Below are 17,039 nucleotides of genomic sequence, written 5' to 3' on the forward strand. Positions count from 1 at the left end.
CTGGGGTGATTCTCTGGATCTCTGCATAGGACAGATCCCTCTGTAGGAATGCTTTGATGTCACCTGGTAGGCAGCAGCTTTGGGGAGAGTGATGAAGCAAGAAGGGCATCCGAGTATCCCTGCCTGAACCTGAAATACAGGTTTAAAGTGAAGCTGAAAGCAAAATAAGAAACAAGTGTGGGTGGAGACCAGTCCTGTGTAGAGAAAACAAAGGCGAGTTAACTAAAGACATTTTTAATCAGGTGGTAAACACAAGAGCAAACCCATTTTTCCAACACAAACCAGTGGCACTATCCTTGGAGAGCTGTGGTGGTGCAATGCTTTATGAAACTGCAAACCCATCTATCTAATTCCATTCTCTTTATTTTGTCTTGGCACTATCTACACGAATGGAAAACAACTGCAAAAATAGATACATGCGCTTCGGTTTTACTGGCTTCCAGAACACGACTGGATTGGAAACAATGGTTCCAACATATTTATCTTCTTTCAGACTGTGGTTTCAGGGAAAGGTGGTTGTTTCTTAAGCTTTTAATTAGCATATCATTTGTATGCTAGCCAAGAGAATTCCCAGAGGCTTTTTCCCATACTGCTCCTGTCAGCCTTTTTTACAGAAGAGTGCCCAACTGGAGGCTACTTCCAAAATGCATCTGTAAAACTTACATTTGAATACTCTTCATTCATAAAACAGATGGAAAAGTGAGGAGTAAGGACAAGAAAAATGTACAGAAAGAATGCAGATCTGTACAAAAAATCATTAGGATGAAAAACAGAGATTGCTTGATTCTCCATTCCCCATAATAAAAATATTAAAATTAATGTTCTTTGGACTGCTTGTCACATTCAATTCCTAAAACAGAATATTAGCTATTGTGTTTCTCTGCTTAAAGTCATTTTCCCACTGCTTTTTGTTGACTGCTTGCATTATTTAACTTTAAAGAGTCCAAAAGGCTTCTGATTGTTTCACTTCCTATTCCTTTCATCCTGTTCTTCATCTTGCTGGAATTATTTTTTCCAAATGGTATCAGAAGAGCTGCCAGTCCCCAAGGTTCTTTATTGATCATTTGCTGAGTTTTATCTTCCTTCTGCAAAATCCAGGCACTTTCTCTGGCCATAGCTATAAATTTCTCCAGCTGTGGCTGATTAACATTCTTGCTGATATTAAGGTCTTGTTCAAAGGGATTCCAGATATAAAGAGGAGACGACTCAGGCTTATTTACTTCCTTTCCCTGCAGACAGCATAAAGAAAAAGCCAAAGTTGCATATGTACATTATAGGCTGAACAAATAACGAATCACTTGAATTATTACATTAGAATTAAGAGTGTTTTGACCTATTAGAGAACATTTTACAAAACACCCAGTCATTATTAATCAAGTTAATTTTCCTGTCAACTTGACTGTATTATTCCTGTTCTCTGATCCTCTCAGTGGTGGTTTTCTTTGTCACATTCAACTTAGATATCCTTCAAGGTAAAGAACACACAACTACAGCTTAACCTATCTTTTTGGCCATTTTCTCATTTGCTGTCCAACAAACCTCAGACCTCACCTACTGCAACCTCCTACTCTTCATCTCCACTTGTTACGGACAGCATCAGTGTGTCATATTAACCTGCACAGCTCAGTTTGATAAAATATTGCATGCACTTAAACTGTTCAAACCATTCCTCCCACACTGTTCAAAGAGGTCACAGTGCTGGTGTAAGTGAACAAGATTGCTTTGTTGGCTGAAATTCCTCCCAGTTTGGTCTTTTAAGCACAGAGCTATTCAGGTCACGGTCCATTGTGAGGCACCTGGTATAGCACAACACAAATAGCTGACAACTATGTCGTTTGTTATTTAAATGCACTTCCATCTCAGTGCTTATCAGTGTTTCTTAGCTGACTGGTTCTGTATAGCAGAACCTCTGCCACAAGCTCTAGCAGGAATCCACCAGCTCCTGCTGGTCCAGGAAGTGTCTATGTACATGTTACATACACTTGCCCCAGGGACAAGAGCACTGTCAGAGGAACAGCAGCAGCCCAGATACCTCCCTTGACTAGCTCAGGCTCCAAATGTGTTTTTGCTGAAGTTCTCCACCTAAATAAATCAGTTTCTAGGACCAATCTGCAAAAAAGGGCTCTTTAGCCAGTAATCTACAATGCCCAAATAGGAAAGAGAACAAATGAGCATCCACACAGCAACGTGGCACTGAACCCCCACTCTGGAAGCAGCCCAGCAGGAAGAGGTGTGAGTTATGGAGGTTACATTTTCATGTATTTCTGTTATACCTGCATGCACACACAGATCAATAGGATGACTAAAGCATGTAAAGCAAACCGAAGTGCTAGCACAGAATGGTCATGCTATGGCAGTGCTTACTGAGCTGCAAGTACAGTTACTGTAGCTGATACAAACTGCAGTAGAAAACTGCAGTGTCAAAAGCATACCCAAAACTCAGCTGTAAGTTTTAATGTAGGCTCTGGTTGGGTCTGGACTCCCAACTTTAAACACAAATCGTGTCAGCTCACAGGGTTTGTCACAGACTTCTGCTATGACAGACATCATGACATTTGAAAAGTTTTACTCCCACAGAAGCAAAAGAACTTCGACTTTTTAAAACTGCCACTTTTATTACAGGGCTTTTCATTAAAATCACACTAGCTTTGCATCAGTTTCTGCTTTCCAGCATACCCAAGCAATGACACTATAAATGTTCTCAATGGTATTGTAAGTTACTGGGCTCCAAGAGGAAAACACTCCTCCTTCACAGAAAGAACTGTTTCCATATAAATGTTTTTTTATGTATAATTAAGGATGACAGAAATTGTTGCTTAACATAAGCAGTTTGTCAAATGGCAGACAGAGAGATTCAATTGATAATGATGAGCAATTAAAATCCATTTACCTTTCGAAGATTTATGGAATTCTTTCTGAAATCAAAGTTTCCAAAATATTCAAAAAACTCACCCAACAATACATCTAAGGGGAAAGAAAAACAAGAGCCATCAGTAACATTAAGGAAAAGTTTGTTTTCAATATGGTCATAAAATAGACAAAAATTATGAAGATCTACCTACCAAGTGTTTCTGTGTTTTTTGTAGGTTTAATCTTCCTTAAATCACTAACAAATGAGCAATCATATCCTCCAATTATATGCTTGTCTTTTTCACCTGAAAGAAAAATTGTGGGCATATTTTGAAGTAATAAACAGTAAAATACCATTGTATTTATAAAATTCAGATAACAAACTCAGATCAATGCTACCGTACCACACAAATCAAATTAGGAATTCACAAATGAACTTTTAGGTTAAGATTCAAATTAAGTGGTAAAAGATTTAAAAGAAAAAAGTCCATAGATGGGCAAAGGAAAAGCATCATGAGCAAGTGGCACATTTTTAAAATCCTACAGGACTAAGATAAATGATATCTTCGTATCTCTGAAAACTTCTTCTAAGTAACAAGCAGGGTATCTCTGCACAGAGGGCTGTATTTCACACGTAACAGCACAACTCCTTGAGGTTACTACCTACATGAGGGTTTAAAAAAAATCAGACCCAGAGCGTTCACTGTCTTTTTCTGAAAAACTTCACAGAATCAGGAACACTCTTGTAAATATGAGAGCACATGTTTTATGTATAAATACTTCTACAGAATTCTGATGGAAATGTTTAAAATTATTTTAAAGCAACTGAACACAGACCTTTTCCTCCACTTCAAGCACTCAAAGCTGTCAAAGAATCATGTCAATAAGCAGAACACATGAGTAAGGAATCAAGAACTTGGGGTGTCATTCTCTATGCTGTCATACAATTCATTGAAGATAACACACCCTGAATGCTGTGTAAGAACCTCCAGAACAGCTTGTTTGTGGAGACACAAGAATTACTTGCAAAGGGCCTGAACAGTCCCAAGGATATTACAAATTAGGAGGAGAAAACACAGCCTTTCTTTTAAGCATTTGGTAGCTATAAAACAATACACATCATAGCATCATATTCTGTGCAGTTAAGTCTGCACAAAATCCTTAATTCCAGAAATGTTCAAGACTCTACAAGTCTTCTAAATAACAAAATAAAAAAAAAATTCAGCATAGGAGCACTGAACAAGTAAATTACATTTAATTATCTAAGGGACAGAATAAGTCTAACCCCTCTAAATCAAATTTGTATTGTATTGAAAAGGGATTTATTTTGCCTTTAACGATGTATTATTTTCACTAAAAAAAACATGTAAAACTTGTGTATTCCCTCAAAATTAAAACACAAATAATATTCATACTATTTGCATAAAGAAATTGCTTGGGTTTGTTGATCACTTTAGACAAAACAAATGTGCGATAAACAATCGACTGCAATAAACACAAACATCTGTGCTCACCTGCCAGTTCTTTAAGCTGGTCTAGTGTTGGAATGATAGGTGGCGATCTCCTCTGCAGAAAAAACATGACCATCATGGTCAGGGAGAAGTTTGTAATCCAGGTGCCAGGAGCACTGTTGGTGAGCCCATGGACACGGGCCCAGCACCGCACAGTGAACACAAGTGCTCGTACTCGGGAATCCAGACAGCCATAGATATACAACAGCTCTGAGCTTCTTATTGCAATGCTGAAGAAGAAACGGGTGACATGTAAATGATGAGAAAATTATAAAGTATCAGATGCAGTATTCATTATTTATTATAAGAGAAGGGGACTTTCATTAAAAAATTTATACATTTTAAAAAACAGAAGAGAATTGTAGAATAGTATAATGGTTTGGGTAGGAATGCCTGGAATTATCAAGGATTAAATACCTGGTAGTTTTTCATAGCAAGAATTATACAGTTCTGGGTAAATAATATGCATTTGCACTGTTTCCTGTTTCCTCAATCCACATCACAGGGGGAGGAAAAAACCCCCAAATTAAAGAAAACACCATCAAGTACTGTGGAGTCAAACTGTGCAGAACTGAGGTGAAAAAACATAATTCAGCTACAATTGCCTTTGGTAGGTTAGATAATATCTCTATCCTAACATATAATAAAATACAACTAGAAGTTCTTTTACTGCTTTTATCTAAAAGGTAGTAAAATGCTGCACTGAAAAATAATCTAAGTGCAGAGACACAATGAAATCCGCAAAACAAGTCAGTTTGGTAATTTTCAAATGATTACTGCTTAGTCCAGCTGAAAAAAACAACTAATCTGGAAGGATAAAGGTTTTCAGATGGATCAGTTTTTGATCTCCTTTATCACACTGTTACACAACCATTCATGTATTGTACAAATGGGAGGGCAAGAAAAAGTAGAAAAAAAATGGAAGTACAGTATGAGAGCAAAACTTTGGTTCAGTTTTAGCCTGAAGTGCTAAAAGGTGTTCTAAAAATTCAGCATAGCCTTTTGAGGACATTTACTAGGTCAAAATTTTGTAACACCTGGGCTTCTTAAATTTCAGCTGTGAGATGTTTTATGGTGTCCAGAGAGATCTGTTTCTAGTAAAAACAACAATGACAAGACACGCAGTCCCAACCAGCCAAACTATCACCAGTGAGTTACAAGGAAGCTTGTACAGAACTACATGCTGACTTTCACTGTGGCTGCATATACAGAAGTAATTTCACTGTAAGAAACTTGTTCAGTATTGCCTTAACAATTCCTGCATATTCTGAAACAGAATTTTGGGTAATTCAGAAAACTGAGTGTATCTGATCTGACTGTATCTGACGCAGACAAGTCACAAAACTGCACTAAAACTCGTATCACAGAAACATGAAATAATCTGAGTTGGAAGGGACCCACAAGGATCATCAAAGTCCAGCTCCTGGCCCTGCACAGGACAGCCCCAGGAGTCACAGCCTGTGCTGAGAGCTTTGTCAAAAAGCTTCTTGAACTCTGTCAGGCTTGGTGCTGTGACCACTTCCCTGGAGAGCCTGTTCCAGGGCTCAACCAGCCTCTGAAAAACCTCTTCCTAATATCCAACCTGGATCTCCCCAGACACTTCAGGCCATACCCTCATGTCCTGTCACTTTTATCCTGAAGAATAATCACTCATATTTTTATATTCCCCAACAACAACGAAAAGGGTCAGTAACTCATTTTCGGCTATGTACACTTATTGCAGCGCTGTTTGCTGGAGTGAGGGCGCTATTTCTGGCGAAAGCAGGGCCCAGCAGCAGCACACAAGGGGCGGCACGGCCGTGTCTGTGCCGGGCTGTCACCGACGGGCCCTGAGGGCATTTCTGGGCCGCCGGCGCCCCCTAGCGGGCAGCGCTGCGAGCGGCCCCGCACGGCGGGAACGCCGCAGGCTGCCCTCCCTTCCCCGCGGGAATTCCCTTGGCATCCAGGGCAGCTTCCCAGCAAACAGGGGTATGCAGGCCCTTAAGAAGAAGGGAAGGAGGCCAAAATAACTAGAAGCAAAATCCCTAAAAATTAACATTCTGGAGTTGCTCAATCTGAAAGCAGTCAAGAAAGGCTGCGCATACACGGAAGGGAAGTAATGACTAATGAACACTGACCGCCTTCTTTCCTGTTTTATAAGCCAACCTGCTTCCACAGACTGGTTTTTGAGTCTTCAGCTAGCAAGTATTTCCTATGCTGGAGAAAGACAACTTAAGGATATCAAATTCTAACCTCTAGAAGTCAAAAAATATCCTTTTGACTTTGAGAGCCAACATTCACATTTGTTAAGAACAGTTATGAACACAGAAAAAACAATTGACATTACAGCTTTTCAGAACACTTTAAGTACATCAGAATTCTCTGCAAACTTTTTAAAACCAGGTCTCACCTGTTGCTCACTGACAGATCACATTGGAATCCTGTTGGCTGATGGGAAAATTTCACCAGAGGGCAGCGGGCATTGAGGATCTTCTGTACATTCACACACCCAGGGCCAAAATTATCAAGGCAGTCACCAATCACAGAAAGAATCCTCTGAGTTGCTAATCTTTCCGATGGCAATCTTTTCATCTGATACTCCATTTCAAAGGGACCTTTTTTCTAACACAGAATTTTAAAAGCAAGCTGTTAGCTCTCAAACAAAAGTGACATTTAAAAATACTTCTGAAAGACCACCGCAATTTGCAAACAGTTTGTTTGTACAGCTAGAACTGAAAGACAAGAATTATTCAAAGCAGTCCACAGAACTTAAAATAGGTAAAACCATATTGCTCTCTCTTTTATATTCTTTTCTGGTGATTCAGTTTTTCCAGGCTAATAGTGATCAACTTACTATAAATCTACATGTTCAAACAGAAGTGTAGTAGTACTACATCTCGTTACTGGCTAAAAAATGTAATTCTGGAATTACCTGGAGAGCATAAATGCTCTGACTGCACAAAGGAGCATACAATCACAGAGGGGTAACACAACCAAACTACCAATAATTTCAAACTATTGGTAATTCCATGTCAAATCCTCAAAGAACAATACATTATTTGTAAATCAAGCAGCAGTGTAAGGAAAAATGTCTTTTTAATTTAAAAAACTTAAAAAATTTAGCATGCAAATTACTTAAATCGTTCCAAATTAAGATATGATTCTGTAAGACTTTAAAAAAATACTTTATCTCATATAAAGTTTCCTTGAAAGACAAAAATATTGTGAAGATATATTCTAACATCAGAAATTAACTTCTCTGTAGGTCTTTGTATTTTGATTTGTTATATTTGTAGTTTTTACCTCAATAAAATAGCTGTGAAATCTCTGTTTCCTTTAGTCTTGTGTTTTTTAGACATCATCTAGTTTTTTTTGCTAATCCTATACTTGACACTGACTTATCCTTCCCCTTGGAACATGTCATGGGTGAATGCATACTGTACAAATAAAATTACAGTGACGTAACAGTAACTGAGATACCCAGTACATTACTTTTGTTGTCCACAAATTAGTGACCTCACAGACAAGTGAAACAATTCAGAAGTTATGGACCTTGCAGCCCTTCCCTTAAGGTCAGTTCAGGGGCTGAATTTCTGAGTCTCCCTGGCAATCCCTGAGGTGACTGTTCCCGCTCCCCTCCTGGAGCAGCTCTCCAGTCAGCACCACATGTGTGGTGGAACATGCCAGGAGGGCAGTCCCTAATCCCACCTGGCTGTGTGGCTGCATGCTGCAGTAGGGCTGGCTCTGAGTGAAAGGAGCCTGGAACTATCAACATGAGGCAGCTAACAAGAAAGATGAAGACGGGTACTCAGCTGACCTGTAGGTATATTTATATTTGTGACAAAAACCACAATGGGCCTTTCCAGACAGCACCTCATGGGTACTCAGCTGACCTGTAGGTGGGCTGGTGTTGATATTTATATTTGTGACAAAAACCACAATGGGCCTTTCCAGACAGCACCTCACTATTTCTCAAAAACTGAATGAAGTCTGTTTTATAATGATTAAGTAGACATTCTAAGCAATTAAATGAACCTCCATATACAGCTTTGGTGCTAGCTGGGGGTATGAAGTACTGATACACTTGCCCCAACCCTGTGGTTCTTCCCCAGTTCTTGTCATGTAGATGGAAACAGCAAATATGAAACTATTACTATTATTAAAAATAAAGTTACTTTTCAGTAAACTGATACAGTAATGTAAGGCAGCAGCACAACAGTTTAACAAAAACTGCTACTCTAGAGTATCACAGAGCCCTGCTTAAAGTCATTCACTAATCTCCTAAACTGCCCAGAGGTTAAAAATGCCCTATCTGTGGTCTAGCATTCATTCTTGCTAAAGAATGTTCCCACTCCCACTCCCTTTTCTTAAATTGCAGTTAGTAATAAGTTTGCCATAAGGCTCAAAACCAGTTATTTCACGTAAATAGGTGCTGAAATGCCTGATCCTCCTCATTGCTGGCACCTCCTGAAAGGCTACAGAAGTGAAGAAATCAGAACATACCTTTTCCACTGCTGCTAAATCACCTTGTAAATAAAGCTGCCTCCCCTTTATCTCCCCAGGTAATAAGTCTCTCAGCCAGTCACAGGTAATCACAGCTGCCAGTAAACTCACTCATCATCAAATACTCTACATTTCACAATAGAACTTCTATCTCCACAAAGGATATATATTAAAGAAAACAGCTAGAGCTACCAAACATACTTTGAAAATAGACATTTTATACTTGAAAATTATTCCTTCAAAATTTAAGAGGCAAGTTCACTGATTAAACATAAAGATTGTAACACACTTCACACACACGATGATCCTTCTCTTCAGCTGACATATTTGCTTTCATTGTGATTTATCACTGCAGTAATACTAAAAACTACAAACATTTGAAGGATTATTTCTTTGAAAGTGACTTACACGGCAATATACAAATTGTACAGAAAAGCTGAGAGAATTTTCAATCTTCAAAAGTTTAAGCCCATTGTCTTCTAAGGAAAACTTAAAAGACAACGGGCTTAAACTTTTTTCCCAAACTTCAACAGTTTTTCCCAACAGCTTTTCCCAAACAGTTTTTACCACACAAGTAAAAAGAAAAGTTTTCACAACACGAGAATCACTTACTTGATTATTCATTCAGAATGTGTGACCTGTAAGTATTCGCCATGACTATTCCACATCCTGAGCTTTCACACCTGCACACACTCAATATGTGCCTATAAATACATATACACCCCAGTACATAATCCAATAACTTTTCCTGGAGAATAAAGTAATCTCTTTAAGGTAAGGAAAAGAGCATGACAATCCTCCCAAAATGCAGATGTGCACACGCACAAATTTACTTTGCTTTAGGACGTGGAGGACCCTAAAAAACAAAGCCAAGCTTTAACAGAGCATGGCTGAAGCACAGAAGCTACAGGGAAGAAAACATGACAATAGAATGGGAAGGGCTTTTCAGAAGACTTTGCTGAAACAGTTTTGGAGGATGAGGGTTTTCTTCATAGTGAAATTCACCCTAATAGTGCAAAGTTCATGTAAACACCAAATCATTTTCTTCCTATTGCAAAGAACATCTCGTCCACGTCACATTCAGTTTTTGAAAGTCTTCAGATCCAAACATTCAAATAAACTTGTTCACACTCTATAGTATGAACCTACTTAAAACCTAAATAAAAATAAACTGATTCCTGTGTGTGAATGTGCAAATCAACTGCTCTGTTGAAGAAATCCAACAAACTGAAGATGCACAGCACAATCTTACCGTTTTTGTAGCGTGCTTTCCTGTATCACGGAAGTCCAAAAACATGTCCACATCAGATCCCAGCTTGCCAAAAGTGTTGACTGAAGAGCCAAAAGGCTTTACTGTGCTGTCAGGGAAATATGCACGTGCAAAATCCCGCACCAAAGAACAGGCCAGAAATCGCAGCTTGATGTTTTCTTCTGTAAGCTGATACTCGTTCAGTAGAACGTACATCTGACTGCTTATCTAGTTCAGAAAATAAACACTGTAAAAATACAATGACCCATCTTCTATTAACATATATTTTCATCTATTTAAAATCAATGCAATTAGAAGGTTATTTTTCAAAACTTCAAAAAGGTTTCTTTCATACAGAGAAATTGTTTTCATAATTAAAATGAATAATTTCATTTATTTACTTCAGTACAGGAGAACCACTCACAAAAAATGCTAATATATTACCATTTTAATAAAAATAAATAGCTTTATAAGTTTCACATGACCACTTGCAAATCTGAAATGAACATGTCTTATTTTTAATTAAGAGAGATCTAGAAACCTCTACTTACGCTGTCTGCAAGACAAAGCTTTTCAATAAGATCTTTTACTGGAATGTGACACTGAGGAGAGAGGTGAAGTGGTGTCTCTTCAAGGTGTTGACTCACTGGGTTTTTCAGTGTGAAAGTAAAAAGTCTTGATTTAAATGGAACAACATGATGCTCTGAAGCACTTGGGATCCCAACAGCATCCTGCAACGAGGCTATACTGCTCTTTTCTGAAAACTCTATTAAAGCACTGATGCCCTAAAATATTAAGAATGGAAATACAGAGTGAGATAAATGCATACAATGCTTGAACTCATTGTGCTGATATTATTCAGATGTTCCTGGGGCTCCTGAGACAGATTAATATGACAGCCCTGAAGCCAAATGCTAGGTTCCATATCTCAAAACACTTTAGATGCTTTTCCATAAGAGATTAAAAGTATTTAAGATGTGCTATTCTAGGAAGCAAGCACTAAACATAAAATTTCTGAACTGTATTCATCTTTACAACTGAAATACTCAAGAAACTCATTAAAAAGAGCCATCTCTATTGTCAGCACAATGAATGGTGCTATGTGAAAGTTTCAAAGATTTAGTGCAAAACAGGTTGCTGGCTATTTCTTAGAGGTGTTGCTTAGCTGACCTAAGAATAAAAATCAAGTGCTCAGCAACTTGTGAACATTAGCACAGATAAAAACAGATTTAATACACTAAATGTATATAATTTGCTTAACTTACGTATGAGTCCTTAACCAAATTTTCTTTCTGGTATTTATTTTCATCTAAGTCTAGATTTTAGTTGACATCATTAATTACTTACACGATTTTCAAAAAAGAAATGACTCTTAACTTTTCCATGACTGGCTAAGTACTGCAATAATTTTTTTTCATTAAGTTTTGATGGGCACTTAATTAAAACAGTCCGTTCAGCTTGATCCAGTCGTTCTGTTTGGACTTCAGCAAATGTCTTCTTTCTGGTACTGACTTCAGCATCTGTGAGAAGAAACAAACATCAAGGCTTTTCTATGTAAACAGAAAGATGTATGGCTGGTTTTAGTACACTTAATCTCTTCCTCTGGATTGAACAACTGAACAAAGGTTTGTCCTGGCTCTCCAAGATTATGACAGCAAAGATGAAAACAATGAAGAATGAATGAAGGACAATGAAGAATGAATGAAAGAAAGAAATGTAAGCGTATTTCTCTCACAAATGCATACATTTGCAATAACAAGGAGTAGGAAAGGTAGGAAGAAAACAAAACTGACTTTCTTTGGTGCACAGGAAGCTTCATAATACAAGGAATCTTTTGTTGCTTAATTTGCTCCTCACCATCAAAAAACTTAGCACACACATAAGAGTTAGGAAATGCCAGCTAGGCTGTGAGGCAGGTCTAGACCTTTGGCAAGCTTCACTGGAATGATAGTCTCTCTTAACTACCACAAAACCAGCACTTTGGAACAATTCAACACTTGCTATTTTCACAACTCAGCACCTTCCTTTACGGTAAACGCCTACTCAAAATTTTCACTTAATAATACACTTTCATCTACTCGAGTACAATAAACCCACAGACCAGTCATATCTCATCACACTACTGGCAAGCTGTACTGCTGCTGACAGCCTCCAGAATTCACATGCAATCGAGACATGCTGAGCATCCAGAAACATGGAACAGTTTTCCCTCTTTGCATACACGCAAAGGGGCCATCTCCCAAATCTGAAACCATGATCCCTTCCCTGCATAGCTTTCAAACTAATCCACCGACCACATCACATCGGCAGAGCCCGTGAAGCTGTTGCCTGTTAATATTTCCCTTTTGTCATTCGGATTGGGAAGCTGAGGAGCATTTCCCAGCAGCTCCTATCTGCCACAGGGATATTCAGCAGAGAGCTCTTTATTCTGTTTTTGGTTTTGAAAAACCCATGGGATACTGTGGCCTCAACAAAACCTTTAAGTATCATTACATGATAGTTGTTAGTATTACTTGATAGTATGTCTTTTTAAAAAATCTTTCATTTTATAACTTTACTGAGCTCTCACAGTATTATTTACTGTTGTAAATAATAACCACGATAGCTCTTTCAACAGCCTAGTTTTATAAAGCATTTTTAATCAGAAAACGAAGGAAGCACTTTATGAAGATGATAAATATCACCGTTTCCTTGCAAACAGAGAAGGATGAAGTGACCAAGATGCAGAAAAGTCCCATGGATGGGTGACATGGACATGCATTAGGCCAAAATGGCTGTGATTTTTGCCTGATTTACTACCTGCACATGCTTAGTCACTACAGAGATGATGTGATCTCACAGCTTCTGGCTCTGCTGTCCTTTGCACAGTCTGAGTATGGCACTGATGCACAGCAGCAACAGACACCCCTCAGCAGTTCTCGGCTTGTACTAAAGACACAGCCTGAGTCACACGCTTCCTATGGCTTTTTGAGGGGGTCTCTCGGGATGAGCCCCGCCACTTGATTCACCTCTAGCTGGTCTCTACGTTTAACAACCCGCGTCCCGGGCACTGACAGCGGACTCTGGCCTCCTGGGCTGCAGCCGCAGACGGCACAGGCCGACCTCACTGCCGGCCGGGCTGCCGGGCCCTGCGGGGCTCCTCACGCCCAGGACGCGGGCGCTGCCCGGCGCCTCCGGGGGTGCCGAGGGGGACAGGCGGCCGCTCCCCTCCCCACGCCCTTCGGCGCAGCCGGCCGTGCGGCACCGAGGCCCGCGGCGAATGCAGCGCGGCACGGCGACCCGTCCCTACCTTCCCCCGGCTCCTCGGCAGCCGGCTGCGCGGCGGCGCCGGAGCGGCCGAGCCGAGCGTGCCCGCGGGCGCCGGGCCCGGGGAGGCGCAGGCGGCCCCGCAGCAGCGCCAGCGCCGGCCCTCCCGCGCGGAGCGCCATGGCCGGCACGGCCGCGCCCGCTCTGCGCAGGCGCCGCCTTCCACGGCGGCCGGCGGGGCTCAGCCCGCTCCGTGTGCGCTGGGGAGGGCCGGTGGTGCCCGCGGCGTTTGGGCGCTCTGGCGGGAGGGAGCGAAGCTGACGGGCCGGGCCAGGTCAGGGTGCGGGCAGCTGCCTGCGCCGGGCAGACGGAACAAACGGCTGTCAGCAGGGTGCTCTGGGGCCAGGAGGGCCAGGTCTGTCCTGGGGGCATCAGGCACAGCATGGCCAGCCGGGTAAGGGAGGGGATTGTCCTGCTTTGCTGTGCCCTGGGGCGGCCTCACCTTGAGACCTGTGTGCAGTTTTGGGCACCACAATGTAAGAAGGATATAAAGCTTTTAGTGAGTATCCGAAGGAGGGTAACGAAGATGATGAAGGGCCTTGAGGGGAAGACTTAAAAGGAGCAGTTGAGGTCACTTGGACGGTTCAGCCTGGAGGAGATGGAGGGGAGACCTCATAGAAGTCAACAGCTCCCTCATGAGAAGAGGAGAGGGGGGCATGATCTCTGTGGTGTCCAGTGACAGAACCCGAGGAAACGGCCTGAAGTTTCAGGGAAGGTTTGGGCTGAATATTAGGAAAAGTTTCTTCACCCAGAGGGTGGTTGGGCACTGGAACAGCTCTCCAAGGAAGTGGTCCCAGCAGAAAGCCTGAGAGTTCAAAAAACTTTTGGGCAACACTTTCAGGCTCATGGTGTGATTCTTGGTGTTGTCCTGTGCAGAGGGTCAGGAGTTGGACTTCAGTGATCCTTGTGGGTCCTTTTCAACTCAGCATATTCTGTGATTTTGTGAGCTTCCCAGGTCAGGCTTGAGGCGTGGGTGTGAGCTGCTGCCTGCCCTGTGTGAGGAAGCACCCAGCAGCCAGGCCAGGGCTGGCCAGCAAACCCTGCATGAGCCCTGCCAGCCAAGGGCAGGAGGGTCAGGGTGGGCATAGGAGTGAACCTGAAGGGTCAGATGGCCAAGGTGATGGGGGTCTAGTGTAGGTTTTGGCAGACTGACTTTAAAAAGGGAAGTAAAACCTTTGGCCTGTATCCGCGACGTTGTCCAGTGGGGCTAGGGAAGTGTACTTTGCACTGGTGAGGCCACACCTTGAGTGTGCCTCAGTGTGTTGAGTTCTGGGCCCCTCAATTCAGGAAGGACATTGAGGTGCTGGAGTGAGTCCAGAGAAGGGCAGTAGAACTGAGAAAGCTTCTGCAGAATGAGCCATTTGAGGAATGGCTGATGTAACTGGGCTGTTTAGCTTGAAGAAAAGGAGGCTGTAGCCAGATGAGTTTCAGCCTCTTCCCTCAGGTAACCAGTGACAGGACAGAGGACAGTCTTGAGATGGGGCAGAGTAGTTTTAGATTGGACATTAGGAAGAATTTATTCACAGAAGGAGGTATTAGACATTGTAATGGGCTGCCCAGGGAGATGGTGGAGTCACCGTTCCTGAAGGTATTTAAGGAAAATCTGGACATGGCAGTCAGTGCCACGGTCTAGTCAACATGGTAGTGCTTGGTTATAGGCTGGACTTGATGATCTCAGAGGTCTTTTCCAACTTAACTGATTTTGTGATTCTGTTTGTCTGGTCCTGGGCCAGGGCTGTGAAGGCAGAGATACTGCAGTGAAGGCAGCATGTGGGATCAGAAATGACGTGGTTGGGGCAGAGAGCTGCAGGGCACCCAGCAAGCAGTCATTGGTCTGCAGCATGGTTCCCCAGGCATGTGCTGAAGAAAACATTGTTTTCTTTGGTTTTTAAAAACATTAATGTAAAACATGTGGTCACATCTGTAGCGTATGTTAGGGCACTTTGTGTGTTAGTAGGTCTTCAGTGCAGTGCTGTATATATTTGTGGCAGCCTCCCAGTAAATCAGGGTCTGTAAGTAATTGCTATGACCTAATTATTTTGGTTTTGTATTCTAGGATGATAATTAAGACAGAGAGTAGATTGCTTTTAAAATGTACTCCATGGCTTGTGCATACCATGGAGTACAAACTTGTGTTTCCTCCATCTCTCCATGGCGAGTTTCCTCTGGAATCCTAAGACTTGTCCTGCCTAAATTTATTGATGTGGAGAGAGGACCTCCTCCTCTTTCCCTCTTTGAAGCTGGTCTAAAAATAGAAAAGGGTTTCATTAAAATTAATTGTGGGTTTGGAAAAACTAATAGCACAAGCAAGTTTCTGAAAGAGGATACTCAAAGTACCCTAGTGTGAGAGCTGCTGCACGTTAAGGATGTGTTACTCAGCCTCCTTAACCTCCCACTTTCAGGGTGCTGCCAATTCCGCCCTCTCCTTGGTCAGGCCTCTCCTATAGCCTAATTTATTCTTCAGTCTTTCCTCTCTTTTTTCTTTCTATAATCATCTTCAGCTTTCTTGCCTTTTTTTTCCCTTTTTTCTTAGCAAATGCACTGGGTGGTGCAATTGAACAAAGTCAAACTCAACAAAGAAGATGCCTCTTTCCTTACGGAGGCTTGCCAATGTATTTAACATCTGTATAATCTGGAAAAGAAATCGTGTATGAGCGAAGGTTAACCCTGCTGGCAGAGTTCCATATACATAGTTATGATGCTAAGGAAAAAAAATCCTATAGTGAGTCTAAACCCTTGCACATTTCAGAATGTCATTTGTGACACACTTTGGACAACTGTGAATGTGCCAGGAGAGGCAGCAAACATAAACCATTTAAACAAGGGAGTCAGGGTACCTTGTCAATATAAAGAGAAAAGGAGTTGTATGAGCTACTAATAAACACTGAAGCCTAAGGTGAATGTTTGTCCTGAAACTTTATAATGATGGTTTTGCCATTTACTTCAGTAAGCAAATAGTCATTACACTGCAGATAATGAACCAAAAATCCATCTTGGGTTTCTTGACACCTTGAGACAGATTCAACTCATCAGCTCCTAGTGCTGTGGCAGCTGGTTTTGTTAACTGTGTTAGCTGGTTTTTGTGCTACTTGTCTCCTTAAAAACGAACTGACCGAAGGGGAGCTATTGGACAGCACAGTTTTGCAAGAATTACTTCCTTATGGATAAGAAATAAAAAGTAGTCGTACCCAATTTTAGCAATTATCCAACTCACATTAGTGTCCCGAAGTATTTTAATACTACTGCCACTAACAAATTCTTCACGTTGTTGTCCTAAATTCCACCCGCGTGTCAGCTGAAGTTTAATTCAGATAATGTTTAGACTCGTAGGACGCTGGTGGACGCCCTCTAGGTGCGCACGGAAACATGAGGTGGTAGGAAAGGGGTTTACCGATGCCACCGCCGGGGACAAGCCATTGCCGCCGGGCGATGCCGCGGCTGGAGCAGGAGGCGGGCTTGAGGCCGGGCTGGGACAGCGCAGCGCTTGCTGCTGTCGGGAAACCGAAATAGAAACCGGCGCCGGTCCCCCGCCCTCGGCCCGGGGCGGGCGGTGCTACCTGCGCCCTTCCCCGCCCCGGCGCTCCGCGGCACCCGGCGAGCGGCGCGGGCTGCGGCGGACGGGCGGCGCGGCGCTCCCGGCG

The 17,039-nt window shown here is 42.0% G+C and overlaps 1 protein-coding gene across 1 annotated transcript; it reads right to left on the reverse strand.

Moving 5' to 3' along the window:
* Positions 1-345: 345 nt before the first annotated feature.
* Positions 346-13,533, reverse strand: LOC121364647 (mitochondrial poly(A) polymerase). The gene is made up of 9 exons (XM_041488067.1): positions 13,382-13,533; positions 11,440-11,612; positions 10,644-10,877; positions 10,096-10,320; positions 6,751-6,962; positions 4,365-4,591; positions 3,063-3,155; positions 2,891-2,964; positions 346-1,229 (listed from the first exon to the last, which is right to left on the reverse strand). Exons 1-9 carry the CDS (start codon positions 13,518-13,520, stop codon positions 891-893), a joined length of 1,716 nt encoding a protein of 571 aa, XP_041344001.1. The 5' UTR covers positions 13,521-13,533; the 3' UTR covers positions 346-890.
* Positions 13,534-17,039: the final 3,506 nt, after the last annotated feature.

The sequence above is a fragment of the Pyrgilauda ruficollis genome, unplaced genomic scaffold (assembly GCF_017590135.1).
Source record: "Pyrgilauda ruficollis isolate IOZ18807 unplaced genomic scaffold, ASM1759013v1 scaffold12, whole genome shotgun sequence".
Lineage (NCBI taxonomy): Eukaryota > Metazoa > Chordata > Aves > Passeriformes > Passeridae > Pyrgilauda > Pyrgilauda ruficollis.